We start from the raw sequence: 25,754 nt of genomic DNA, 5'->3' as shown, positions 1-25,754 counted from the left end.
AAGATTTTTCTATGCTGATTCTGTGACCATTTCTAAGTTCAAATGGCACCAGATGGCACCATTTTGCTTCTTTGGGCAAACTTTTTTTCCGGGGGGGCATGCCCCCGGACCCCCCCTAGCAAATTCGGGCGCTTCGCGTCCATCACATTCACTTTCGATTCAAAGTGCCCCCCCCCCTTACAAAGCAACTGATCCGCCCCTGATACATGTGTGCCCAGACACACTCGTACAAGAGATAGGCACACAGTTACACCTTGCTAACACCCACACACATAACAGTGCGCATGCCTTTCATACACACACACACACACACACACACATGAGACAGGTCCATAGAAACGTTTTGCACACAGACACACACACTAACACACATATGAAACAGCTACATAAAACATTTGTGTGCGTTTTATTCTTGTTCCATGAACATGTCAAATAATATTTATTCATTGATCCCTTTCTAACATCTGAAGCTTTTTCTCTGGAATACAAACTGAGAACTAGGACATATTTGGCACCGAATCCCATTCCCATTATAGAACAAAAGTTCATAATATAGTATCTCATAACTAGCACATATGCTTAATCATGCATATCACATCCATGCAATTGATTCTGCAAACACAACATCCATGCAACTGATTCTGCAATTATAACAGTCATGAACAAATGAACAATAATTCCCCACTTTACACACGTAAATGCACATAAATGCGTCAATCAATCTCTGACTATGAAAGGAACAAAAGGATAACAAAAATGAAACCAAACAAAACAAAATACCCAAACACCACCTGAAAATATGAGTTATCCAATACTCCTAACAGTGAAAAGTAGTTCCTGAACATTATTACAAATGCTGGTGATATGCCAGTAACAGGTATGCCATTTTCATGAAAATGCATATCAATGAAAATGAACCTAGGAAATTGATCCCTCATTATGAGAACACATAGTCTTTCCACATATAAATGCAGCACCCCTTGCCTGATACATTCTCTCACATGTGCTCAACCTAACAACTCTGTCCCAATGAATTGTGCATGAAAAGTGAACATTTCACACCAGTTTCACAAAATGCATATTTTCACATGCTGCAGATTGAAGACCTGGTTGTGGTAAAACATTTTCTTGCATCACAGACAATCTGAAAAAGGGAAAAGAACAAACAAAATAAAGGCATCAGCCAGTCACAGACATAGATTGCTGGAATTATTTTAAAACAAGTAGTTCTCTCCCTTTGAGTAACTTTATTTTAAACTATGTTGCACAAAAACACACACACACAAGAAATGCTAAGTTCTTTTGATTTTCCAGTTTTGCAATACCTGCAACCATTAAAAAAATAACTGCTCAGCTATGAACTTTAAAACGTTCACCAAGTTTTGCAAGGGTATTTTTCTGACAGCATAACCTTCATTTTTAACAATCTTAAAGCCATATGTACTCGATGACTATACACGCTAATTGCTTTACCCACAGCAGGAGAAATGCTAAATTAAGTTCCCTGCAAGATATTGTGGTCTAGGACCCCTTAAATGTTGAGATATTTGAATTTTTATTTTGATCTAGATCGTCCTATTTATAGATTTGCCAACAGAGGTAGCGTTGCCGCAAGGGAAATAACTCCGCGTCTTTGTTGACATCCTCACTTTTTCAGAGGCTAGAACAAGCTGTAATGCATGTATATGGTCCGCGCATGGCGACATATCGTCATTACATGGTCTTATGGTGCGTTTGACATCGATTATGGGCAAACTACACTTTGTAAACACGGGAGCGCGTACATATGCCTTTAAGCTGCACGTAAAAAGTATTACTCAATCTGTATTCTTTAGGGACAATCACATTCTTTGGTGTATGATTACTATAATTTATTATGAATGCCTTAATCGCAAAATTTCTCGCATGCCAAAATTTAGTTTGTTGTGTTTTTCCCGGGCCTCGGTCTTCGCTCATTTACGCATACTTTTTTGACTGACCCATTCTCTTGACCCCAGGCCGGTCGAATGTCCAATAACTTAAACACTTAGGATCTCTTCTTCTTCGTTCATGGGCTTAAACTCCCACGTTCACTGATGCTTTTGCAGGAGTGGGTTTTTATGTGTTTGACCGTTTTTACCCCACCATTCCTAGCCATATGCTGATTTCGGGGGAGGCATGCTGGGTATTTTCGTGTTTCTGTAACCAACCGAACTCTGACATGGATTACAGGATCTTTTTCGTGCACAATTTGTCTTGTGCTTGCGTGTACACACGAAGGGGGATAAGGCACCAGCAGGTCTGCCCATAAAATGACCTTTCTTTCTTTCTTTATTTGGTGTTTAACGTCGTTTTCAACCACGAAGGTTATATCGCGACGGATAAAATGACCTGGGAGATCGGAAAATCTTCACCCTTAACCTACCAGGCGGTCCCGGCCGGGACTTGAATTCACAACCTTCCGATTAGGAGGCCGATGTCTTATCCACTAGGCCGCTGCGCCCGTCTGACACTTAGGATGTCTTCTGGTACAACCTTTTTTTGCAGCCAGGACATTTTGACCGATTTTGAATTAAGGTCCAACTGAACTATTGTCCTCTCTTTTTTTTAACACTGGATGTTCAAATTTTGTTCACCCTCCCACCAAACCAAATAACCTCTTGATCAAAGAGAAACAATTCATCTTTACCCAGTACATCCAAAGAAAAACTTGGTCTCTAAATTCCAAATCATTTTTTTTAAGGGTCAAGAACAGGTAACCAGAAGGAAAAAATTGGTTTATTCCTTATCATACACTACTGGCAGTTTCAACTTCTATTTACCTTAACAATCAAATTGATATCCATCTACTTCATCTTAAACTGGCAACAGCTTTTTTGGCAGCGTCGTCTAGGTCTCCAGCCGAAACAATGGGCAGTTTGCTATCCTTCAGGATCTGTTTTGCTTCATCCACATTTGTTCCTGCAAAGGGAGCAATTGATAATCAATCTGAAAAGATACATTCCTTCCTGGCTAACAGAAATACGAGCTCCGATTGTTTTTGTAAAAAACAACACCTGCATATATTTATTTTGAAAAGGACTACTCTCTGTGCCAACATTCTTTGCACTATAAACAAAAACAAGTCGCGTAAGGCGAAAATACAACATTTAGTCAAGTAGCTGTCGAACTCACAGAATGAAACTGAACGCAACAACAACATCCGCCTCCAGGAAGCCAAAGCCAAATTTCTCAAAAAGAAGCTACAGGCAAGACGGAGAAGCTGGCAAGAGAAAACAAGCTCTCTGAACCTTGAGAAGAATGGCAGAAAGCTCTGGAGGCTCACCAAGCAGTTGAATGATGAGAACACCAGCAGAGGAAAGATCACATTAGAAGAGAACGGGAAAGTGCTAACTGGAAAGCATGCTGCCAACCAATTTGCTGAAAGCTATGCAGCTGAGAGCAACCTCCATGTTAGCCCCGAGAAACAGAGAGAAGCAAGAAGAGAGAAAAGAGAGAGACCTGCCAGACAGTCGACAGTGGACGCCATGAGTCAACCACTCACACTCCACGAGCTGCACTCAGCTCTGAAAAAGTCAAAGGCGAAGAAGTCCCCTGGCCCAGACGGCATCACCAACGAGATGCTAACCCACCTTGGTAGTGCAGCAGAGAACAAGCTACTCGAGGTCTTCAACAGCAGCTGGCAAGAAGGATCGCTACCACAACTCTGGCGAGAAGCGATCATGATCCCCATCTTAAAAAAAGGGAAGGATCCAAAGAAGGCCACCAGCTATCGCCCAATCAGCCTCACCAGCTGTGTTGTGAAGACCCTGGAGAGAATTGTGAACGAGCGCCTCAGGTGGTACCTGGAATCCAGGAACCTCCTCGCCCCTGAACAAGCTGGATTCCGACAGTTCCGCAGCACTGAAGATCAGGTCACTTACCTGGCGCAAGAAGTTGAAGATGCCTTTCAGGAACAGAAGCTGGTCTTCGTCACCTGGATAGATCTTCAGAAGGCCTTTGACAAGGTCTGGAAAGATGGACTCCTTGTAAAACTGCTGAGGAAAGGCGTGTCCAGCAACATGTACCAGTGGATTCGCTCTTACCTCTATAACCGCAGGGCAAGAGTTAACGTCGACCAGACCAAAAGCAAGAAGTTCCTCCTTCGTCATGGCGTCCCTCAGGGCGGAGTCCTCTCCCCCACACTCTTCCTTCTCTTCATCGACGATCTGGTGTCTGAGATGCCCAAGGGGATCAAAGCTGCTCTCTACGCAGACGACCTTGTGATCTGGTGCAAGGAGGAGCACGCAAGTACTGCCACCTACAGAATGCAGCAAGCGGCAGATAGGCTGAACGCATGGGCAGAAGATTGGTGCGTCTCCATCAACAAGGAGAAATCCTCCACCACCCTATTCACACTGTCGCCAAAGCAGAAAGCCGGAACCATTAGACTTGGTGGAACTCCTCTGAGAGAGGATGAAGAAGCAACGTACCTTGGTGTCACCTTTGATAGACGGCAGACCTGGAAACCACACATTGCACAGGCAGAGACGAAGGCCCGGCGCAAGCTAGCCATACTCAGGAAGCTGGCAGGTACCACCTGGGGAGCGAACGAGAAGATACTGAAGACAGTATACCAGGGAACAATCAGACCCCACCTCGAGTACGGCTCCACAGCGTGGTCAACCTCAGCCAAGACAAACCTGCAGACCCTTGACCGTGTGCAAAACCAGGCCCTCCGACTCATCACCGGTGCAATGAAATCCACGCCCATCAAGGAAATGGAGAAGCTTACCACCATCCAACCCCTCTGTCAGAGAAGAGAAGCCAAGACTATGGTACAGGCCGAGAAGCTCAAGTGCCTACCCGACCACCCCATGAAGCACAGACTGAGCAACCTCACCAAGAACCGGCTTAAACGGAGCAGTTTTGTACACGAGAGCAAGAGACTTTCTCGACAGTACAGGGAAGTCCTTCCACAGAACACTCTACCTCTGACTCAAGAAGAAGAGGAAACCCCCAAGGCAACAGAGAAACCAGGCATCCAGATCTGCACCAGTGTTCCACATGTTACCTCAGGAGAAGATCAGAATGACACAGCTCGACAGGCACTCACCTTAGCCCTGATCGACGAACAGTACCCAAAAGAGGCGTGGATCCATGTATACACCGATGGATCAGCAACTAACGCCGTGCTCAATGGAGGTGCAGGCATTCTCATCCAGTTCCCTGGGGGACATACAGCTACATCCAGCGTTGCCACTGGCAAACACTGCACAAACTATAAAGCAGAAGCAGAAGCTCTCATGCAGGCCGCCTCCTTCGTTCAGGACTCCGCAGACCCTTGCTACCAAGTTGTCTTCCTCTCGGACGCCCTTTCAGTCCTTCAGGCCCTAGAGAACGACAAACTCCCACAGCTGGCCAAAGCATTACAGATGGTCAGACAAACCAGAAGAGTTGTCCTCCAGTGGCTACCAGCACACTGTGGGATACCAGGAAATGAAAGGGCAGATGAGCTGGCAAAAGAAGGAGCCGTGGAAGACCAACCTGAAAACAGTGTCAGCTTTAGTGAGCAGAAGACAATCATCAAGGCATTGATGAGGCCAAGGACAAACAGAGATGACTACCACACAATGTCCAGAGAGCAGCAAGTCAACCTCATCAGGCTGCGTACTGGCCACAACAGGCTCAATGCTCACATGAACCGAAAGTTCAAGCTGGCGCCATCACCAACCTGTGCCTGCGGTCAAGAGGACCAAACAGCGGAACACATCTTACAGCGATGTCCCTTACTAGATGAGGAACGAAAAGAAGTGTGGCCGTCACCAACTCCCTTGCAGACCAAACTATACGGCAGTCGACAGGAGTTGGAGAAAACGACAACATTTATCACCAGTGCTGGACTGATTGTGTAACCTCTGCGAACGTCAAGAAGAAGAAGAAGAAACTGAACGCAATGCAACGCAGCAAGACCGTATACTCGTAGCATCGTCAGTCTACCGCTCACGGCAAAGGCAGTGAAATTGACAAGAAGAGCGGGGGAGTAGTTGCGCTGAGAAGGATAGCACGCTCTTCTGTACCTCTCTTTGTTTTAACTTTCTGAGCGTGTTTTTAATCCAAACATATCATATCTATATGTTTTTGGAATCAGGAGCCGACAAGGAATAAGATGAAAGTGTTTTTGAATTGATTTCGAAAATTTAATTTTGATAATAATTTTTATATACTTAATTTTCAGAGCTTGTTTTTAATCCAAATATAACATATTTATATGTTTTTGGAATCAGCAAATGATGGAGAATAAGATGAACGTAAATTTGGATCGTTTTATAAAAAAAATATTTTTTTTACAATTTTCAGATTTTTAATGACCAAAGTCATTAATTAATTTTTAAGCCACCAAGCTGAAATGCAATACCGAAGTCCGGGCTTCGTCGAAGATTACTTGACCAAAATTTCAACCAATTTGGTTGAAAAATGAGGGCGTGACAGTGCCGCCTCAACTTTCACGAAAAGCCGGATATGACGTCATCAAGGACATTTATCAAAAAAATGAAAAATACGTATGGGGATTTCATACCCAGGAACTCTCATGTCAAATTTCATAAAGATCGGTCCAGTAGTTTAGTCTGAATCGCTCTACACACACACACAGACAGACACACACACACACACACACACACACGCACACACACACATACACCACGACCCTCGTTTCGATTCCCCCTCTACGTTAAAACATTTAGTCAAAACTTGACTAAATGTAATGACAGCAAAATTCACATGACATGTTCTGCTCTACCCCACTCTTTTTCAGGGGGTGTATAGGTTTGACTTTGTCTGTTTGTTTGTCTGTCCTTCTGTCTGCACTCAGATCTCTTTCTTCAACTGTCCAAATGATGACATTCTCAACCCTTGCCCTGACATACAGTGTCAAGAAAATATTGAAACCCTTGCAAAAACAGCCCTTTTTTTTGTTTTTAACTACACAACTACATTATTTTTCCTTTTTGTTTTTTTAACTACACAACCACATTATTTTTTAGTTCATAACAGAAAACAAACAAAAACAAGAGGCGAAGCCATCAAGGCTCACGTAAGAAATCGACAAACAGTAACACAAACTCAATCACTCCGTCACACATACACACCCACACACACAGTAAGCTTAGGTGACACTGTGCAAGAAAGAGAGACACTAGATCTAGATCTGTCTGTCTGCATGTTGCCTACTTACAGGGACACGACTGCCAAATAGTCTCGGCCCGCTCAAAATAACAATCACCGAGACCACACACACCACGCGAGAGAGAAAGACTACAGGGAGGCATGCCGTCATGATGCATTAATTGACGTCAAACACTTTTGACCGTGACGTAATCTTATGCGAGCTTTATCCATAGTCTTGGATAACCACTCACACATAGACTCGGAAATGTTAAAGTTTCTACCACAGACATACACACGCACAAACACACACACACACGCACACACACACGCACAAACGCACAAACGCACAGACAGACAAAGTTACGATCGCATAGGCTACACTTCGTGAGCCAAAAACCTTTGAGGTACCTTCAAGGCGCACCACTAGAGGAAGCTGAAGGTTAATGGACTTGCAGGCGTTGGTGATGCCTTTGGCGATAGTGGCACAGTTGACGATGCCACCAAATATATTCACCAAAATGGCTTTCACCTGTACAAAGAGTGTATGAAGAAAAGATTTTTGTTATGGTTACAAGATGCTGCCCACCACATACAATCCCAAGAAGATCTGAAAATGACTCGGCTATTGCTCAGTGCCCCCTTCACAATAATCATGTCCATACTCTTGCTTAAAGTTACTTCCCTCAAAATAACTCCCCCCCCCATATGAAAGTGTAAAAATGTATCACCTTGTGTGTCTGATTATCTGGAGAAATAGCACTCCCTTGTACTTTTTTTTTTAATACATCTAAAAGCATTGTTTCTGCAGAAAACAGATACCATAACATTGTGGGCCGCATAGCTGCCTGCAACAGACTGACAAAACTTGCTCACCTGTGAGTCGGAGGTGAGCAGTTTGAAGGCACTGAACACCTGGTCCTCAGTGACAGTTCCTCCAACGTCCAGAAAATTGGCTGGGGACCCTCCGTGAAGCTTGATGATATCCATTGTTGCCATGGCCAGCCCAGCACCGTTCACTTACAAAGTAAAATAATGGAAAAATGATTATTTCAGAACATAAAACGCTACTCTAGGGTCTTCAGGTTTTTGCCAGCTTTCTTAGAATAAAGACAAAACAAAAAACAAAAAATAAGAAAAAATGAGATGTAAAAACTTAACCTGAAACCATTACCTACATTCAAGTCAATGAACTTCAGTCTGTTGATGTTCAAAAATTAAATTTGAAACTGTGCCTATTTGCTGCTGAAAATTCCCACACAAATTTCCGGAAGCTCTTTCACATTTTCAACGTTGAAAGGTTATACCTCCCTGATTGCTAATATAAGTGACGCTGCGTTTAGCTACCACCGCTCTAAGTGGCACAGGTTAATTCTGTAATAGACCGATAAGTACGTTTCGCCTGCAGTTTCCATTGTTCCTCAAATAAGGCTTCCTACCTAGGCATGCAATATTCCCATCCATGCCAATGTAGTTGAGGTTGTGTTTTGCTGCTTCCACTTCTCTGGGGTCAGACTCCGCCATTTCGTCCATTGCAAAGATCTCCTTCTGACGGAAACTGGCATTGTCGTCAAAGTTCATTTTGGCATCGAAGCACACCACTGGGGAAAAAAGGGAAAGCAAATAAAGTAACTGAAAAAAACGGAGAGAAAGGAAGTGTGTGTGTGTGTGTGTGTGTGAGAGAGAGACAGACAGACAGTGTGTATGTGTGCTCGCAAGTTCCTGCATGTGTGTTATTACTGTTAATGAGAATGTCTGCATCTTCTTCTTCTTGTAGGTTCATGGGTTGCAACTCCCACATACACTCAAGTTTTGCACGAGGGTGTTTACCTGTGTATCTGCCCCCCCATTTAGACAGCCATACCTGGTGGTTGCGTGCTGGGCGATTTCATTTTGTTGTAATCCACCAAACTCTGACATGGGTAACAGAATTTTGACCGTGCATACTTGTTCTTGTACGTTTCACACAGAAGACAGACGTCTTACCACTAGGCCATTGCGCCCATCATGTCTGCATCTACATGGGTGCTCATAGTCATACTGTGCTCTTGGTAAACCAGTGTTTACATACGAATTGTTCGATTTAAGAGATACATGTACATGTAGTTCCAGTTTCATTTTTGTGTCATTACCTCTGCCGTCCTCTGTTTCTCCAAAAGGGTTGATCTCCACTTGGGTCGCATCCACTTTGATGAACAAATCATATAACCGCTTGATCTGGTCAGCAGCCTGAGAAAAACAGCACTAGCAGCTTTTATTTTAAACAGCACACTGCACTTGAATCAAGCTTCCTCTTCAATCATGTTTAATATATCCCGCTTTCCTGTCTGCTAACCAATCCTAAGAGTTACAAAGGTGTCTGCCCAAGCTTTTATAAAGCTTCCTCCCCCATGATGTTTAATATATCTAGCTTTCTAGTATTTTACCATGTCTTCTAACCAAATCCTAAGAGTTTCAAAGGTGTCTGCCCATTTTCCAAGACAAGCTACGTTTATACTGCTAAAAACACACTGCTCCTTTCCTGTTTCAAGCAAAAACTTAAAAAACATGTAAGTCATGTTTTACACTCACTTATACCCCCTGCCTTATTAAAACCTACAGTATTTTTATCCTGAAAGATTAACTTCATTAAGCATCCCTCATCAAAAAGTTTCAGTACGTTCATACACTGTACCTGCTTTCCTTGCTCTCCATCAAAGCCCAAGTTTTTGGCCATGAATACTGCCTGGGCATCAGTCATTCCGGTCATGATGTCGATCGGATCCTGAAAATAGTCATGAACATCTTGTCTGATATGCAAGAGTCGTGTTTAGAGACTTTATTCCGGGATAAACTGCACTGACTTTATCCTAAACTAAAGCCTCTAACCTCAACTCTTGCATACCAGCCCTGCGCATGAATGTATATATGAAAATGTGTTGAAAATATTTCTAAAAACCCCAGTGGATACAAAACACCTTTACTTTATAAAGTATAACCTTTGGCTTGCAAATTCTTAAAAAGAACGGCCCACAGCTTCACTGCCACTGAATTTGAGATGTAAAGGTCTTTAAATGGTGGGTTCTACTGTAATAGTGTTCTTATTTGCAATGCGCCATCTGAGATTGACTAACCTTGAAGATGGCACTGGGTTTTTTCTCAGCAACTTCTTCTATGTCCACGCCTCCTTCAGGGCTGCCGACCATGACTGGCCCTCCGTACGCGCGATCCATCAGTATGGCAAAGTAGGTTTCTCTTTGGATGTCCAGGGCTTCTGCCACCATTACCTGCACACAAAGCAGTGGCGGTCTGCAATGAGAACTTGCATGGACTAGGAGAGTAAGGTTTTGTGTGTAATGCTATTTGTATCCCTATTGCTATATGCATTAATATGTCCTGTAGGTACCTGTGTTCCTATCACACACTTTGCTTTATGTGTTAGTGTGTATTATACATTATCAGGAGCCTATCATACTAGAAGTATTTATCTACTATTACCAGCAGTCGACACGCGGTGATACATATGCCCTTTGACCTTTCCTTGGGGATATCCCGTACTAAAAATAGAATACTGGATTGTGGGAAAGCTGCTGTCAAGGGCACGCACGCACTATATTTGATTTTCAATACACGACTTCTTCTCCTTCTTCTGCGTTCGTGGGCTGAAACTCCCACGTACACTCGTGTTTTTGCACGAGTGGAATTTTACGTGTATGACCGTTTTTACCCCGCCATTTAGGCAGCCATACGCCGCTTTCGGAGGAAGCATGCAGGGTATTTTTGTGTTTCTATAACCCACCGAACTCTGACATGGATTACAGGATCTTTTCCGTGCGCACTTGGTCTTGTGCTTGCGTGTACACACGGGGGGGTGTTCGGACACAGAGGAGAGTCTGCACACAAAGTTGACTCTGAGAAATAAATCTCTCGCCGAACGTGGGGACGAACTCACGCTGACAGTGGCCAACTGGATACAAATCCAGCGCGCTACCGACTGAGCTACATCCCCGCCCGGAGAAAACTTACTGATCTGACTGGCAACTGTAGCGGCTTCCAAATCTCCACACTTAACCCAATACACAACTCAAAACCTTTGGGATAAATCAAAAAGAATAACATACAAAATAATTTATTATAGAGTTTAGAAAAGAAGAAAAAAAAGTTTACAAATCATGATTTACAAAAGTCTTTCAGGGCTCGAACTCAAGACCACCGGCTTTGGAGGCAAACGTTTAACCACCCCGCCACAAGGCTTACACAATCGAGGCGTGAAAACTAAGACTTGAACTGCCAACATAACTGCCACGTGCCCGAGTTTTCGAATCGAGTATTTGTTGACTCGTCGTTTACCCCGTTCGTATTTGTGTTTTGTACGTATTCTTGATATCAGCATTACATGTAGTCGCGGTGTTGCCCGGTATAGGGCAATCAATTTTCACCAAAGCCGATGTTACGCCTCACGGCCACTAAAAAAACAAAAAACAAATGGGTAATTCTGGAAGTACTCAATAATTATGCAATTTTTTATTATTACGATTCATTTCATAATCCAAAAGGTTTGGAATGAAGCAAATGAATAAAATACAAGAATTACGAGTTCAGAAAAAAATTAAAATAAATTGCCGTCGAAGCGAATCGAACCCGGGACCACAAAAGTAAGGACGAGCGCATGATCGAGCGCGTTACCAACTGAGCTATTCTGTCACGCTTTAGGCGAGGGAGATTTTAACTTCAAATATCACACTTGAGTTCTCGAGCGTGGCAACGACTGACTTGAGTTTCCGAGTCTCTCCGTTCGTATTTGTGTACTGTTCTCTATATCTCACTTGTTTGTTTGTTTGCAACCGACCACGAAGGGCCATATCAGGGCGGTGCTGCTTTGACATATAACGTGCGCCACACACAAGACAGAAGTCGCAGCACAGGCTTCATGTCTCACCCAGTCACATTATTCTGACACCGGACCAACCAGTCCTAGCACTAACCCCATAATGCCAGACGCCAGGCGGAGCAGCCACTAGATTGCCAATTTTAAAGTCTTAGGTATGACCCGGCCGGGGTTCGAACCCACGACCTCCCGATCACAGGGCGGACGCCTTACCACTAGGCCAACCGTGGCGGTCTATATCTCACTGTTAGGGGCTAATTCAGTTCATAATTGACCCTACGCTCCCGGTCACTTCGTCTAAGTTTGGAAAGCAATATGAAGTAGCGATAATTTCAAGCGTGACAGACATTATTGATACGAAATGCATTGACCAATCGCCAAAAAGCGCTGACATCATTGCATGAAAAATACCCAAAATCCTCTATTCTCGATGACATACTAAGGAGTTAGTTCGGGAGAACGACGATCTATGGACGGTTTATTATATAAAGGGAAGCAAGCGGTTAAGAACGGGCGTCGATAGAGCCAATGAACAGGGATAGGAACTTGTAGTATTTCATTCACTAGTGACATTATTGTTATTTGTGACCAAAATGTGATATTTTACACACATCAAGCCATTCATTGTTCTCCGAGACCGAGCTAGCGGTCAAGGTAACAAATGACTGTCGACATCTGTGTCAAATGTCATATTTTGGTCACAAATACAAATAACATTTATATATTAATCCATTTCAGTTAGAACTCCTTTTATTTGTTACGACTGAACGCACAAAAACATGCACTCTTTTGTAGTCTTAACCAGCTGCCTTAGTATTAGTTTTAGTCGGCCTCTGAAATTACATGGCTTAAAACGGAAAAACCAATGTTCAATCGATACATTGTAAACCGTATCGTTAATAGTACAGTGGAGTCCAGCTATAACGAACCCGGTTATAAAGAAATCCCGCTTTTAACGAACTGCCATTGATTTCCCGGCAGACAGCCTTCTATTTCTTACTTGTTACTTTCCGGCTACATCGAACCTTTTGAACTCATTTGCATAACGAACCCCTCTTTTAACAAACACGTTTTCATCGCCCCAGAGCCATTTTGTCTCTAAAAGTCACAAGGCTACAACCTACAACGAACTGATGTCAATAATTGTCTCCAAAGACAAAAATACACAAACACAAGTAAAAGTATACCGGTAACAAACCGTCGAAGAATGAAAATAAGCCGCAGATCAAAGGAAGAATACAGAGTGGAAATATGTGTGCGGCCAGATCAAAGGCAGGTCCATTGTGATGCCTTGTTTATCATAGACACTGACCTTCTTCCCAGGGGTCAATGACCCAGTTTTAGCTATGAGAGGTGGTTCCCCTGTCATATCTGAGAGAGGAAACACTTCCTGGACCGGGGTCAATGACCGAGTTTTACCTTTCATGCCTGAGAAGAAACACTGGTGTGTGCTGAGATCAAAGGCAGGTCCTTTGTGACAGCTGGGTGGCCTTGTCAACAGACAGGACCTTCTTCCCGGGGTCAATGACCCAGTTTTTTCTTGGGGGGGGGGGGGGGGGGGGGGGGGGGGGGCGGTCTTTTTGATGTCTTGAGAGGAAATATGGCCAGGGTAGCACTCCCTGCACCGGGTCAGTGGGTACTCAGGCGGTCTCTTTGATTTTTATCCTATTTTGATACACTCCAGGAAAAAAGTCGCCCCTTATTATTACAGTAAAGTGAACATTTGAACTATGCCTCTCTATGGATTATATTATGAAGCTGTTGAAAACATGCAGAGATTGTACTCTCCAAGGAAAGATCGATGGGACGATCATTTGAAGGTGAGTGGGAAAACTTGTCTTGAGGCCATTTAGAGTTGAAAACTCTACAGCGAATTACTGATATAACGAACTAAAATTGATCTCCCTTGAGATTCGTTGTACCCGGACTCCACTGTACTTACTGTTTCCACACACATTTGCGTGAGGCTTTAATTCTGTTTTTAATTTCTAAAACTTCAAAAAATATCTCAAAATTGGTTTACCTTCGTAACTTTGACTCCCCCTTTTGGTGTCTGCTTGGTGGTGAGTTTGTGTCCAAGCATGTTCTTGATCAAGTCTTCCACGTCCGCTTGGCTAAGAAAAAGCATAATGGGGCACAACTTTGATTTCTTCTGTTACAGTAGAAACTTCCTCTTTAAGACTTCCAAAATCTGAGAAAATCAGGTCTTAAAAAGGGGATATATTTATACTTATTACAGAGGTTATGAACAGAAAATCTTGAGAAAACGGGGTCTTAAAAAGGGGATATATTTATACTTATTACAGAGGTTATGAACAGAAAATCTTGAGAAAACGGGGTCTTAAAAAGGGGATATATTTATACTTATTACAGAGGTTATGAACAGAAAATCTTGAGAAAACGGGGTCTTAAAAAGGGGATATATTTATACTTATTACAGAGGTTATGAACAGAAAATCTTGAGAAAACGGGGTCTTAAAAAGGGGATATATTTATACTTATTACAGAGGTGATGAACAGAAAATCTTGAGAAAATCAGGTCTTAAAAAGGGGATATATTTATACTTATTACAGAGGTTATGAACAGAAAATCTTGAGAAAACGGGGTCTTAAAGGGGAGGGAGTCTTAAATTGTGGGTCTTAACAAGTTAAAAAGGAGGTTCTTTAGTACTGTTATTGCTCTTGATATTTTTCCGTTAGTTTACAGTTGAACTGAAACGAAAGAATATGGCAAATCACATCCATGTTACAGAGAGGCGTCAGCTCTAAAACTTGGTCTTGAAAATGACAATACAATAAATGAGCGGATACTTTGACTTTCACTGCTCAGGGAAGCATACCATGATACATGCATACACACACAGAAGTAAATGAATAAATTCAGGTCTTACTTCTTTGTCAATTTCACTCCTCCTTTGAAGCCATTGTCGAAAGTCCCCTTGCCTCGGCCTCCAGCCAAGATCTGGGCTTTGACCACGTACTCTGGAACAGCTAGCACCACACCAATGCCTTCAGCATCACATCATATAACCAGGTGAATAAATACAAGGACAAAATACAAATGACTTCAGGTTAAGACATCTCCTAATCAACCAAACCGAAACTCACAGGGCATACCCATGTGGCTTGCTTACGTGGCTCGTCTCTGCTACATTTCTTTTTCCAATAGCCTTCTTCAGTTGGTATACAGGTATAACACCAATGAGACAAAGAACCAAACAAAAAATAATTAAACACGGCCAAAGCAAATATATTAATGTAACAGCGGTACCTGCGATGTGTAACCCCTCCGATGAAAGGACACGTTATAGTGTCCCTTTGTTTGTAATCTCAACCAAAATATTCCTGCCATGACAGACAACCTGCAACGTTGGGACACTTTTGACGGGTCCCCAGGGTGTCCTTTCATTGCTGGTACCACTGTACAATCAAACAAGAAAACTTACTTCTGTCTTCTTCTGCGTTCGTGGGCTGAAACTCCCACGTACACTTGTGTTTTTTGCACGAGTGGAATTTTACGTGTATGACCGTTTTTTACCCCGCCATGTAGGCAGCCATACGCCGTTTTCGGAGGAAGCATGCTGGGTATTTTCGTGTTTCTATAACCCACCGAACTCTGACATGGATTACAGGATCTTTTTCGTGCGCACTTGGTCTTGTGCTTGCGTGTACACACGGGGGGGTGTTCGGACACCGAGGAGAGTCTGCACACAAAGTTGACTCTGAGAAATAAATCTCTCGCCGAACGTGGGGACGAACTCACGCTGACAGCGGCCAACTGGATACAAATCCAGCGCGCTACCGACTGAGCTACATCCCCGCCCGGAGAAAACTTACTGATCTGGCTGGCAACTGTAGCGGCTTCCTCAGGTGTGGAAGCAACCTTGAACTTCTGAACAGCGATACCCGCCTCCGCCATCAGCTTCTTGCTCTGGTACTCCTGCAGGTTGAGCCATCTCACTTGGCTTGCTGTCACACTCGCCTGCACAAACATTACAATTATTATACGTTATTTGTAGTTTTGACCAAAATATGAGATTTTACACAGATCAAGACAGTTTACTCAAAAGTTCGGATTTGGTAAACATTTTATTAGGTGGGTCGATACTTTAACAAAAAATACAGAGAGTAGTATTAATTACATGGGATGGATCTCGAGTCCATTCCCATGTGATGCTGGAATAAGACAAGGATGTCCATTTTCGCCATTAGCCTTTGTTCTGGCCCTCGAAGTGTTAGCAATCAAAATCCGTGCAGATCAAGATGTTAAAGGGATTAAACTGCCAAGGAATTCTGATAGACATGGTGAAATTCTTAAACTACTTATGTATGCTGACGACATTAGTTTCTTCCTACAAGATGAGAAAGACCTAAGAAACGTATTACATCTTATAACTCAGTTTTCAAAATTTTCAGGGTTAGCAATGAATGATCAAAAGACAGAAGCAATGTGGCTTGGTATAAATAAATTTTCTGCTGACCGACCATGTAATATTATTTGGAAAAAACAAATCAAAATCTTAGGAATTCATTTCAACAACTCTGTCCCAGCCTCCAACATAGAAGAAAACTGGGAACCTAAACTACATAAAGTAAATTCATTAATAGCAACATGGTCGAAAAGAAACCTAAGTATAATGGGGAAAATTTGTATAGTCAAAACATTAATGTTGTCACAGTTTACTTACGCACTGCAATCTCTATGTGCCACAGAAAACTTCCTCAATAAGCTAAATTCATCTCTATTCCGATTTATCTGGAAGAAAAAATATTCAAACAAAAGAGCTTATGAAAAAGTTAATAGAAAAGTAATGTGCCAAGAGACAAATCTTGGAGGTCTGAAAATGATTAATGTCAAAGATGTACAAACATCATTTCTAATTTCATGGATTATGAGGCTGCTGGACGGAAGTAACGCAAAGTGGCAACAGATTCCATTAGCATCATTTTTAAAACTGGGCGAACGCTTATGCTGTCTGCGCTCAAATGTGAGTGCAGAAAATTTTAAAGGACTAGGTGCCATAAAGCAATATTTCTGGAAACAAGCTTTTATCACCTGGCTAAACAATAAACACAAGATCAAAGAAATAAGCAGTAATGAACAGCAGATAAGTGTACGCAATCAATCCTTATGGAATAATACAAATATAAGGTACAGGAAGCAAACGCTATACATGAATGACTGGATAAAGGCTAAAATATGCGTTGTTAAAGATGTTTTTAACGATAACGACATGTACTCTTTTGAGGAAATATGTGAACGAACTGGATATAAACAGTCTCGCCTATTTGAATATAATGCAATACAGACTGCCATTAAAGCTCTATTATTGCGTGATACGGGTCAGGCCCGTTCTGATCATATGCCATTTATACAATTATCTCCACGCCAAATTCGCCTAAAGATGTTAAATTATGAGATAAAGGAGCCAAGCTCAGCTGGATTTTGGTCGAACAAATTAAATATTACATTAGAAGATAAACACTGGAAATTAGCTAACGAATGCTCGACAGAAACCCGTCTTCGTCTATTGCATTGGAAAATTTTACACAATATATATCCCACCAATATTTTGCTACATAAGATGGGAATTCGTCAAACAAATCTCTGTCAGTATTGTAACGAAACCGACTTCATCGAGCACTTTTTTTGGCAGTGTAGAGCAGTGCAACCCATATGGCAGGAATGTCAAGGGTACATATTTAAATGTACAGGCAAAAATATAAAGTTAAGCTGCGAAGAGGCTCTTTTTGGGTATTTCACACGTGATATCCCCAGAGAGAAAACCTTCATAATTAATCACCTTATATTGATATCGAAAATGTGCATAAGCCAGTTTAAGTACGGAAATCCAAAAACTAACATGAAGATCTTATTTCAGAACCAAGCTCGACTTCGAAATCTCTAGTAAAATTGAACTGTGTATAAGAATATAGATAACTAGTAGTATTGTGCTGTTAATGTAAAGTTATTTATATATGCGCTGTATGATGCTGTGCTGAAAACTAATGCTGTAATTGGATTAATCAACTTGTTATGTATTGTCCCGCTGAAAATGTATTATATAACTGAATTATGGGAACAACAACAACAACAACACACACACACACACACGCACACACACACACACACACACACACACACACACACACACACACACATATGCACATACACGCAAACATTAGTTAAATTGTTGTTGAATTAAAATGTAATTTAATGGAAATGTAACCTGTAATGTTAAAGAAAACAAAATTAAAATTTCATTAAAAAAAAAAGACCAATGAAGAAGGATATGCTCACCGCCCAAAAAGAAAGAAAAAAAGAAAAAAAAAAAAAAAATAAAGACGAAAGAGGCAAAAAAGATGGGTTGAAGCAGCCTTGCATGCAACTGAGGTCAAAAAAAAAAAAAAAAAAAAAAAAAAAGACAGTTTACTCAGTGTTCCTCTGAGACCGTGCCAGCGATCGTGGTGTACAATGACTGTCTTGATCAGTGTAAAATGTCATATTTTGGCCAAAAATTCAATTAATACATACATGTATTTATGTATTGATTGAATGCACACGAACATGCACTCTTGTGTTGTCTCAGCTAGGCGCCTAAATACGAGTTTTTGTCAAACTCTGACGTCACATGGCTCAAATGTTCAAGTCCAACGATACATGTTCATGGCATTCTATGCATTATATATATGGGTCCTGCTAATTACCGTCAACTACCGTCCACTGCCGTCAACTGCCGTTACGGAACTACATGTACCGTCAACTACCGTCAACTTTTCGTGTGTCTTGAACTTCTTTTTTTCTCCCTAAATGCAGGTGGCTGAGTTCGAAACTTGCAAAGGTAGCGGAATCGCCATTTGGGGCGATAAGCATGGAATTTTTGTGATTCACGAAGTAGAAGTGGATGACTAGGCTGACTTTGATCTCACGAATGTGAGCGACGCTGGGATTTTATACTGGAGCGGCATCATTTGTTTTGCTGTCCGGGCTGACAACTAGTGTGAGCGACAAGAAGAAGAAGAAGACTGTGAGCGACGCTGGGATTTTTAAATTAGTAATTAGCAGGACCCAATCGCACGGCTCGCCTGAAAAAATCACGTGCTCACTCCCGCCTAGTCATCCACTTCTACTTCATGAATCACAAAAATCCCGTGCTTATCGCCCCAAATGGCGATTCCGCTACCTTTGCAAGTTTCGAACTCAGCCACCTGCATTTAGGGAGAAAAAAAGAAGTTCAAGACACACAAAAAGTTGACGGTAGTTCCGTAACGGCAGTTGACGGTAATTAGCAGGACCGATATATAGTACTCTTCCAAGACTGCTGGCTTTTTTCTCTTAAGAAAACAATTGTAAGCACACACACACAAACATTTTCAGGGAGGAGGCACTATGTTGGGCACCCTAACTTTGAATAATTTTGGTCCCATACCTTTCTTTCACCCCTTTTCAATGCAAAAGTAACTGGATGATCAAGATCGAAGTAACATGGCACATGCCCTCAAGACATTGGAGAGGGCACTCCGAGAAATGGGCAAGAACAAGCTGGCAGACACTATAATGGAGAGGTCCCAGAATCACCAAGCGATTTCAGCGGACATGTTTGCTTAATCCAAAGAGGAAGGAACGGAAACTGATCTCTTGTGTACATGTATAGTCATCATGCTTTTGTTTCTGTTTGTACTTACATCTAGTTCTTCCATACATCAACAATATACTGCCTGATGAAGTATCTCCCCCCTCTCTTCTTCTTCTTTCCAATGATGCCCACGATCATGATAATTAATAATTATGGCATGAAAAGGGTGGTGCTTTGTTACAGTCCATTTGCGTACTCTGGTCGTTATCATTATCATAGTCCGTAAATCATAGCAAAGAGTCCGTGTCCGTAGAAGCCTAGTTTTTGTTGAGAGAACTGTGACTTAGTTTGCGGAGGCCCGCGACACAAAGGCATCAACCGTTGCCGCCTCCACCGTCTCATTGGGAAGGCGGTTCCAGTCCCTCACAGTTCTCGGTAGAAATGAGCCCTCTCTGTATTGAGTTCTGGTATTTATGAGGCAGAACTGCTGATCATGGGTACGGCGCTGTCGTGATGGGGGTGGGACTAGCTTGCTCCTGATGACTGGGCACTGAATTAGTCCATGATGGATCTTGTAGAGGACCCCCAGGCGCGTGGTTCTTCTACGCCGCTCGAGAGACGGCCAGCCCAGTTGGTCGATCATCCGGCTCACACTTGACGTGTTGTGGTAGCGGTTGAGTACGAAGCGGGCGTCACGTCTCTGGACGGCTTCCAGCTTCTCGATGCTCTTCTGGTTGTATGGGTCCCATACTGATGAGGCATACTCGAGAAGGGGTCTCACAAGTGCCTTGTACGCTTTCTCCTTGATGGAACTGGAGCTGACCTTGAGGTTGCGTCTGAGAAAGCCCAGCGTTCGGTTAGCCTTATTGAGTGCCTCGGTAATGTGGGAGTCCCATACTACTTCACGTTACAATGTGACGCCGAGGTACTTGGCTGACTGGACTGTGTCTAGGTTGTGGCCGTGCAGGGCGTAGGAATATCAATCAATCAATCAATATGAGGCTTATATCGCGCGTGTTCCGTGGGTACAGTTCTAAGCGCAGGGATTTATTTTTTTTTATTTTTTTATTTTTATGCAATTTATATCACGCACATATTCAAGGCGCAGGGATTTATTTATGCCGTGTGAGATGGAATTTTTTTACACAATACATCACGCATTCACATCGGCCAGCAGATCGCAGCCATTTCGGCGCATATCCTACTTTTCACGGCCTATTATTCCAAGTCACACGGGTATTTTGGTGGACATTTTTATCTATGCCTATACAATTTTGCCAGGAAAGACCCTTTTGTCAATCGTGGGATCTTTAACGTGCACACCCCAATGTAGTGTACAGGAAGGGACCTCGGTTTTTTGTCTCATCCGAAAGACTAGCACTTGAACCCACCACCTAGGTTTGGAAAGGGGGGAGAAAATTGCTAACGCCCTGACCCAGGGTCGAACTCGCAACCTCTCGCTTCCGAGCGCAAGTGCATTACCACTCCGCCACCCAGTCCACGGAATAGTCAAGTAGGCTCCTGCTTCTGGTGACTGGCATGGATACGCACTTTGCAGGGTGGAACAGCATGTCCCAGCTCTTCTCCCAGTCCGATAGGCGATGGAGGTCTTGCTGTAGCTGGTCTTGTTGTTCTCTGCTGGCTACAACCCTGTACACTGCTGTATCGTCCGCAAACAATCGTGCCATTGCTGTCAGTTTGTCTGGAAGGTCGTTGATGTAGGCCAGAAATAGACAGGGGCCCAATACAGAGCCCTGAGGTACTCCTGACCTGACGTTGACGTGGGAGGAGTGGTGACCATCAACTACATCTGCTTGGTGCCGATCATTCAGGAAGTTCTTGATCCATGCGAGGGTTGAGCCTTGTATCCCATAGCATTGGAGTTTGTGGGTCAGCAGACTGTGGTTGACGCGGTCGAATGCCTTTGCGAAGTCCATTATTAGGATGTCCGTCTGCTTCCCACTCTCCACGTTGGTGGTCAGTTCCTCAACAAACTCCAGGAGTTGGCTCTCACATGAACGCCCCCGTCGAAACCCATGTTGGTTGTCGTTGAGAATGGCGTGCGACTGGAAGTGCTGCATGACAGAGCTGACGACTATATGCTCCATGAGCTTGCATGCGATACATGTCAGGGAGACAGGCCTGTGGTTGGCAGGGTTATGCTGCTCGCCTTTCTTGTAGATTGGTGTAACGTATGCATTTTTCCAGTCACTTGGAACCACGCCTGAGGAGAATGATGACTGGAAGATAGTGGTCAGCCCTGGTGCTGGCTCCACTGCGAGCTCGTGCAGCACTCTCGGGCTTAAGCCATCAGGTCCTCCCGCTTTGTGTGGGTTTAAGTTTTTCAACAGCTTCTTCACTCCTTCACAGTTAATGGCGATGTTGTCCATGGCCGGTATGGTTACAAGTGTCTGTCATTCCTGTCTTGCGCGTTCGGTATTCGGTACCTCTCGGGTCGTGTCGGTCGAACTCGGTCGGTCATGTGCAACGGTGCTTTCCGCCCACTACTCGCTGGACTCGCTGGCATGCACTTGAGGCATGGCTTACCGCATCGACCTTGTATTGTTGTCATCTGTAGCTTTGCTAGACAAGTAAACTAGATGAACGTACCTGATGTGAGTGTTGTTCCTGGGGGTTAGAGGTAAGGAGACCATCTTTCTTGAGTGGGGCAATGCCAACGTTACTTGAACGTTGATTCTTGATGAAAGACCAGAACCTCTTGTTGCCTGCCTGGTGGGCCGTATCTTCTTCAGTGAAGAGGCTGTTGAGATATTTGTAGTAGTTTCGACGGATCTGCCGTTGGATGGTTCGCAGCAAGACCTTCACTTCCTGTCTCAGTTTGACGGGCGCTGTGGCGGGGTGGTAAGACGTGGGCCTCTTAATCGGAAGGTCGAGGGTTCGAATCCCGGCCGCTTCCGCCTGGTGGGTTAAGTGTGGAGATTTTTCCGACCTCCCAGGTCAACTTATGTGCAGACCTGCTAGTGGCTTATCCCCCTTCGTGTGTACACGCAAACACAAGACCAAGTGCGCACGGAAAAGATCCTGTAATCCATGTCAGAGTTCGGTGCACACTGTTCCATTTGGTCGCGGGATTTGCACTTTCAGCTGAACTGTTCTTAGAGCTGGCTCGGCTTACTATAGCGTGCCGTGCGCGCGCCCCGTGACCTATTCCCTTTCGCGCGCTGTCTCTAGCAGACAAAGGCTTCTCTGGAGCATGTGTGGCATGGCGCCAGTTTGAAGAAATACGTGATTCTTGGTGTGAAAAAGGGATCGTTTCAGTGACTTACGCTTGGGATTATGTTCATCTTGTATATTTTGTTACTTGAATATACAGGCATTGTGTTGGTGCAAACTAGAGTTCAGCCATTCGACTCGTTTTGTTTGATTTTGTGGAATACTAATATCACTGGCACTCAGCTCTTGTTCTTTGTTCCTGTTAAAAGAAACAGAATTTGCGCGTTGTATATCAGTTTATAATCACACTGAATACTGATAACAGCCACCGACTGTGTTTTTATTTTGCCGTCCGTAAGTACTTAGTCTTAACTGTGTGATAGAGTGAAAACAAGTTTCGCTCCAGGTGTTTGTGTATGATTTCTCGAGCAGTTTTGGGGTAAGTTTTGTGAATTAACCCACGCGCAGGTTCTCGCTCGGAACAGGCACTCGCTACAGTACGCTATTATATGCAGCTCTGTTGACTGTCGTGTTTTCTTTCCTGTGGTATATATACAAGTTTGTGAGAACAATACGAGTGAAAAACTGTGTTGAAAAACTTTCAAATCGACTTGTGTGCTGCTATTGGATTACTGACCAACAGTTGCAGGGTCAGGTAGGCTTTTTGTTTTCTTCACATGCAGCTAACAATTTGCATGAACATGTATTGAAAGACCGTTTTTTCTTTCTTTTATATTACAGGCATTAATTGCACTATTTTGAATTATATAAACGCAAAACAAATTTCACATGCGCACCATACGCATGCCTATAATATGTTTTTAAATACGACTGTATATACTCTGTTGTTTGTATATATATTTTGTAAAGTGTTGTACATGTATATATCAGTGTACTTAGGGATTACCTTTGTCTTTTTTTCCAATATTTTGTGTTCTTTTATTGTGACACATTGATTATGATGTTTTGTTTACTGTGTTGTCTTCTGTCCTCTTATAGATTGTGCCGTGCTTTCGGATGTTGGGTTTCCTGTTTATTTAACTGTAGCATACATGTGTTTTTCAGATCTGTAAGGTGTGGTATAATTATTTACTTGAAGAGCAAACACCTTTTTTAATTCTCTCATTTAGCCTTTTTTCTGTCTTGTAAATTGTGGCATGTTTTGTTTCATACGATTGACATACATGTATTATCCGCCTATGTGTTGTCTGGGGCTAATATCATGTGGCACTTCGAGCGGATTTGGGTGAGCGCGCGCGAGCTATTTTTTTTTCTCCTGTGGTATATTATATATATATACAAGTTTGTGAGACTTGTATAGGAGGGCCGTGAGGTAAGCTTTTTTGTTTTATTCACATGCAGCTAACAATTTTCATGAACATGTATTGCCGTAAGATCTTTTTTCTTTCTTATATGTTACTGACATTATCTACACTATTTTGAATTTTATATCTACACTATTTTGAATTTTATAATTATATAAACGCAAAACAAATTTTACATGCGCACCATCAATGACTTTTACTAGTAGTCCTTGGCATAATATGTATGTAAATACGATATACTCTACTGTTTGTATATATTTCGAACGCACACACACACACACACACACACACACACACACATGTACACATACACACACACACACACACGCACGCACACACACACACAGTGACACATTGGAAAACACCGCCATGAGTAAGCATCTTCGGCGTCATTGACAAACCTCCAAAAGGGAAAAGAAAGGTCACCTGTTATTCTATTCTCAAGAGTATACAATGTATAACCACTGTTCTACTTTCAAGTATTACACCCTACGCATGGAGACTATTTCCTTGCGGGAGTATATAGAGGGCCACTTATCAGGCATTCTGAACAGTGCAGAAAACGTTCTCACTGTTTTTAGGCTCTCTCTAGAGCGCGCGAGCTACAGAACCTTATCAACACAGCAGCTGCTGGCCACGCTAGCTGCAGACAAACAAAGAGTCGTCTGTCAGGCGCCACTGTGAATGGGGCCGGGTAGGAGGGAAATGGGGGGAGGAAAGGAAAGGGAGGGTAAATAGGGGGATGAGGGTGGTTCTTGCCGGTTATTTTTAGCTGGAGCCAGCCTGGAGCAGAGAGTGCCTGAAATGAAACACAGTGGGTGGGTTATAGAAACACGAAAATACCCAGCATGCTTCCTCCGAAAGCGGCGTATGACTGCCTTATTGACGGGGTAAAATCAGTCATACATGTAAAATTCCACTCGTGCAAAAACACGAGTGTACGTGGGAGTTTCAGCCCACGAACGCAGAAGAAGAAGAAGAAGTCTCAGTTTTGTCGAGCCTGTTTTCTTCATCTTGCGGTATTTTCTGTCCCGCCTCTTGATGAGCTGGCGTATACCTTGTGTGATCCATGGTTGGCTGGTTTTGCCCTTTGCTGATTTATGTGGCACATACAGCCCCTCTGTTGTGTTCTTGTCCGCCTTGTCTTGTAGGTCAGCACTTAGTTTCTCAATCTCTCTCTCGCAGTCTCTCTCTCTCTCACACACACACACACATTTAGTCCTGGACATCCTCAATGACTTCAAGGGTGACGGCGCAAGTCCCATGCTCGGTGCAAGTGTACCAATACATATTTACAGTGCGCGTGGACCAAAGTCCTCATCTAAAGTCACGAACACACGAAGCTGCTGATAACAAAATCTGCGTTATCGGTTACCACTTGAAGCCAACTGCTTGTAAATCTTGTCATGGACAGCACATGGCGTACGTATTTAGTGAGTTTCTGAGTGAAAAACTTACACGTTTTGCGTTTAGTTGACGTACTGCACACCTGCACAGGACAGACGCCATGATTAAAGTTCTTCTCGTCTATTTCGAGATTTTACGAGAGAAAACCTCAAACAATCTCTCCCGCGATACAATATAGTTCGCAAATAACCAACACATTGCAGTTACATATACAAAGTTCATACAATTACAATTGTTTTGTTGAAATAAAAATTGTAAATTCGTATCAAAAACAGCCAT

The 25,754-nt window shown here is 43.0% G+C and overlaps 1 protein-coding gene across 2 annotated transcripts; it reads right to left on the bottom strand.

Moving 5' to 3' along the window:
• Positions 1-389: 389 nt before the first annotated feature.
• LOC138964983 (succinate--CoA ligase [GDP-forming] subunit beta, mitochondrial-like) lies at positions 390-25,681 on the bottom strand. 2 transcript variants are annotated; one of them, XM_070337104.1, is made up of 12 exons: positions 25,527-25,681; positions 15,830-15,974; positions 14,884-14,983; positions 14,016-14,106; positions 10,239-10,391; positions 9,800-9,889; positions 9,258-9,354; positions 8,565-8,726; positions 8,002-8,144; positions 7,537-7,657; positions 2,802-2,940; positions 390-1,144 (listed from the first exon to the last, which is right to left on the bottom strand). In XM_070337104.1, the coding sequence occupies exons 1-11, from the start codon at positions 25,575-25,577 to the stop codon at positions 2,831-2,833; spliced, it is 1,263 nt and encodes a 420-aa protein (XP_070193205.1). In that variant the 5' UTR covers positions 25,578-25,681; the 3' UTR covers positions 390-1,144; positions 2,802-2,830. The 2 variants fall into 2 exon arrangements, with proteins under 2 accessions (XP_070193205.1, XP_070193204.1); XM_070337103.1 differs by lacking the exon at positions 25,527-25,681 and adding an exon at positions 25,126-25,194.
• Between the last annotated feature and the right edge of the window lie 73 nt (positions 25,682-25,754).

This window comes from Littorina saxatilis, linkage group LG4 (assembly GCF_037325665.1).
Source record: "Littorina saxatilis isolate snail1 linkage group LG4, US_GU_Lsax_2.0, whole genome shotgun sequence".
NCBI classification, from domain to species: Eukaryota; Metazoa; Mollusca; class Gastropoda; order Littorinimorpha; family Littorinidae; genus Littorina; species Littorina saxatilis.
This window is presented reverse-complemented; position numbering and strand designations above follow the sequence as displayed.

Excerpts from the sequence above, each read along its gene's own strand:
- LOC138964983 (XM_070337103.1), bottom strand. The coding sequence starts at position 25,179 with ATGTGCCACATAAATCAGCAAAGGGCAAAACCAGCCAACCATGGATCA. Across the intron at positions 14,107-14,883 it reads GGAGTGAAATTGACAAAGAA|CCAAGCGGACGTGGAAGACT; the intron begins GTAAGACCTGAA and ends GCTTTTTCTTAG. Across the intron at positions 8,145-8,564 it reads TGGGAATATTGCATGCCTAG|TGAACGGTGCTGGGCTGGCC; the intron begins GTAGGAAGCCTT and ends TTACTTTGTAAG.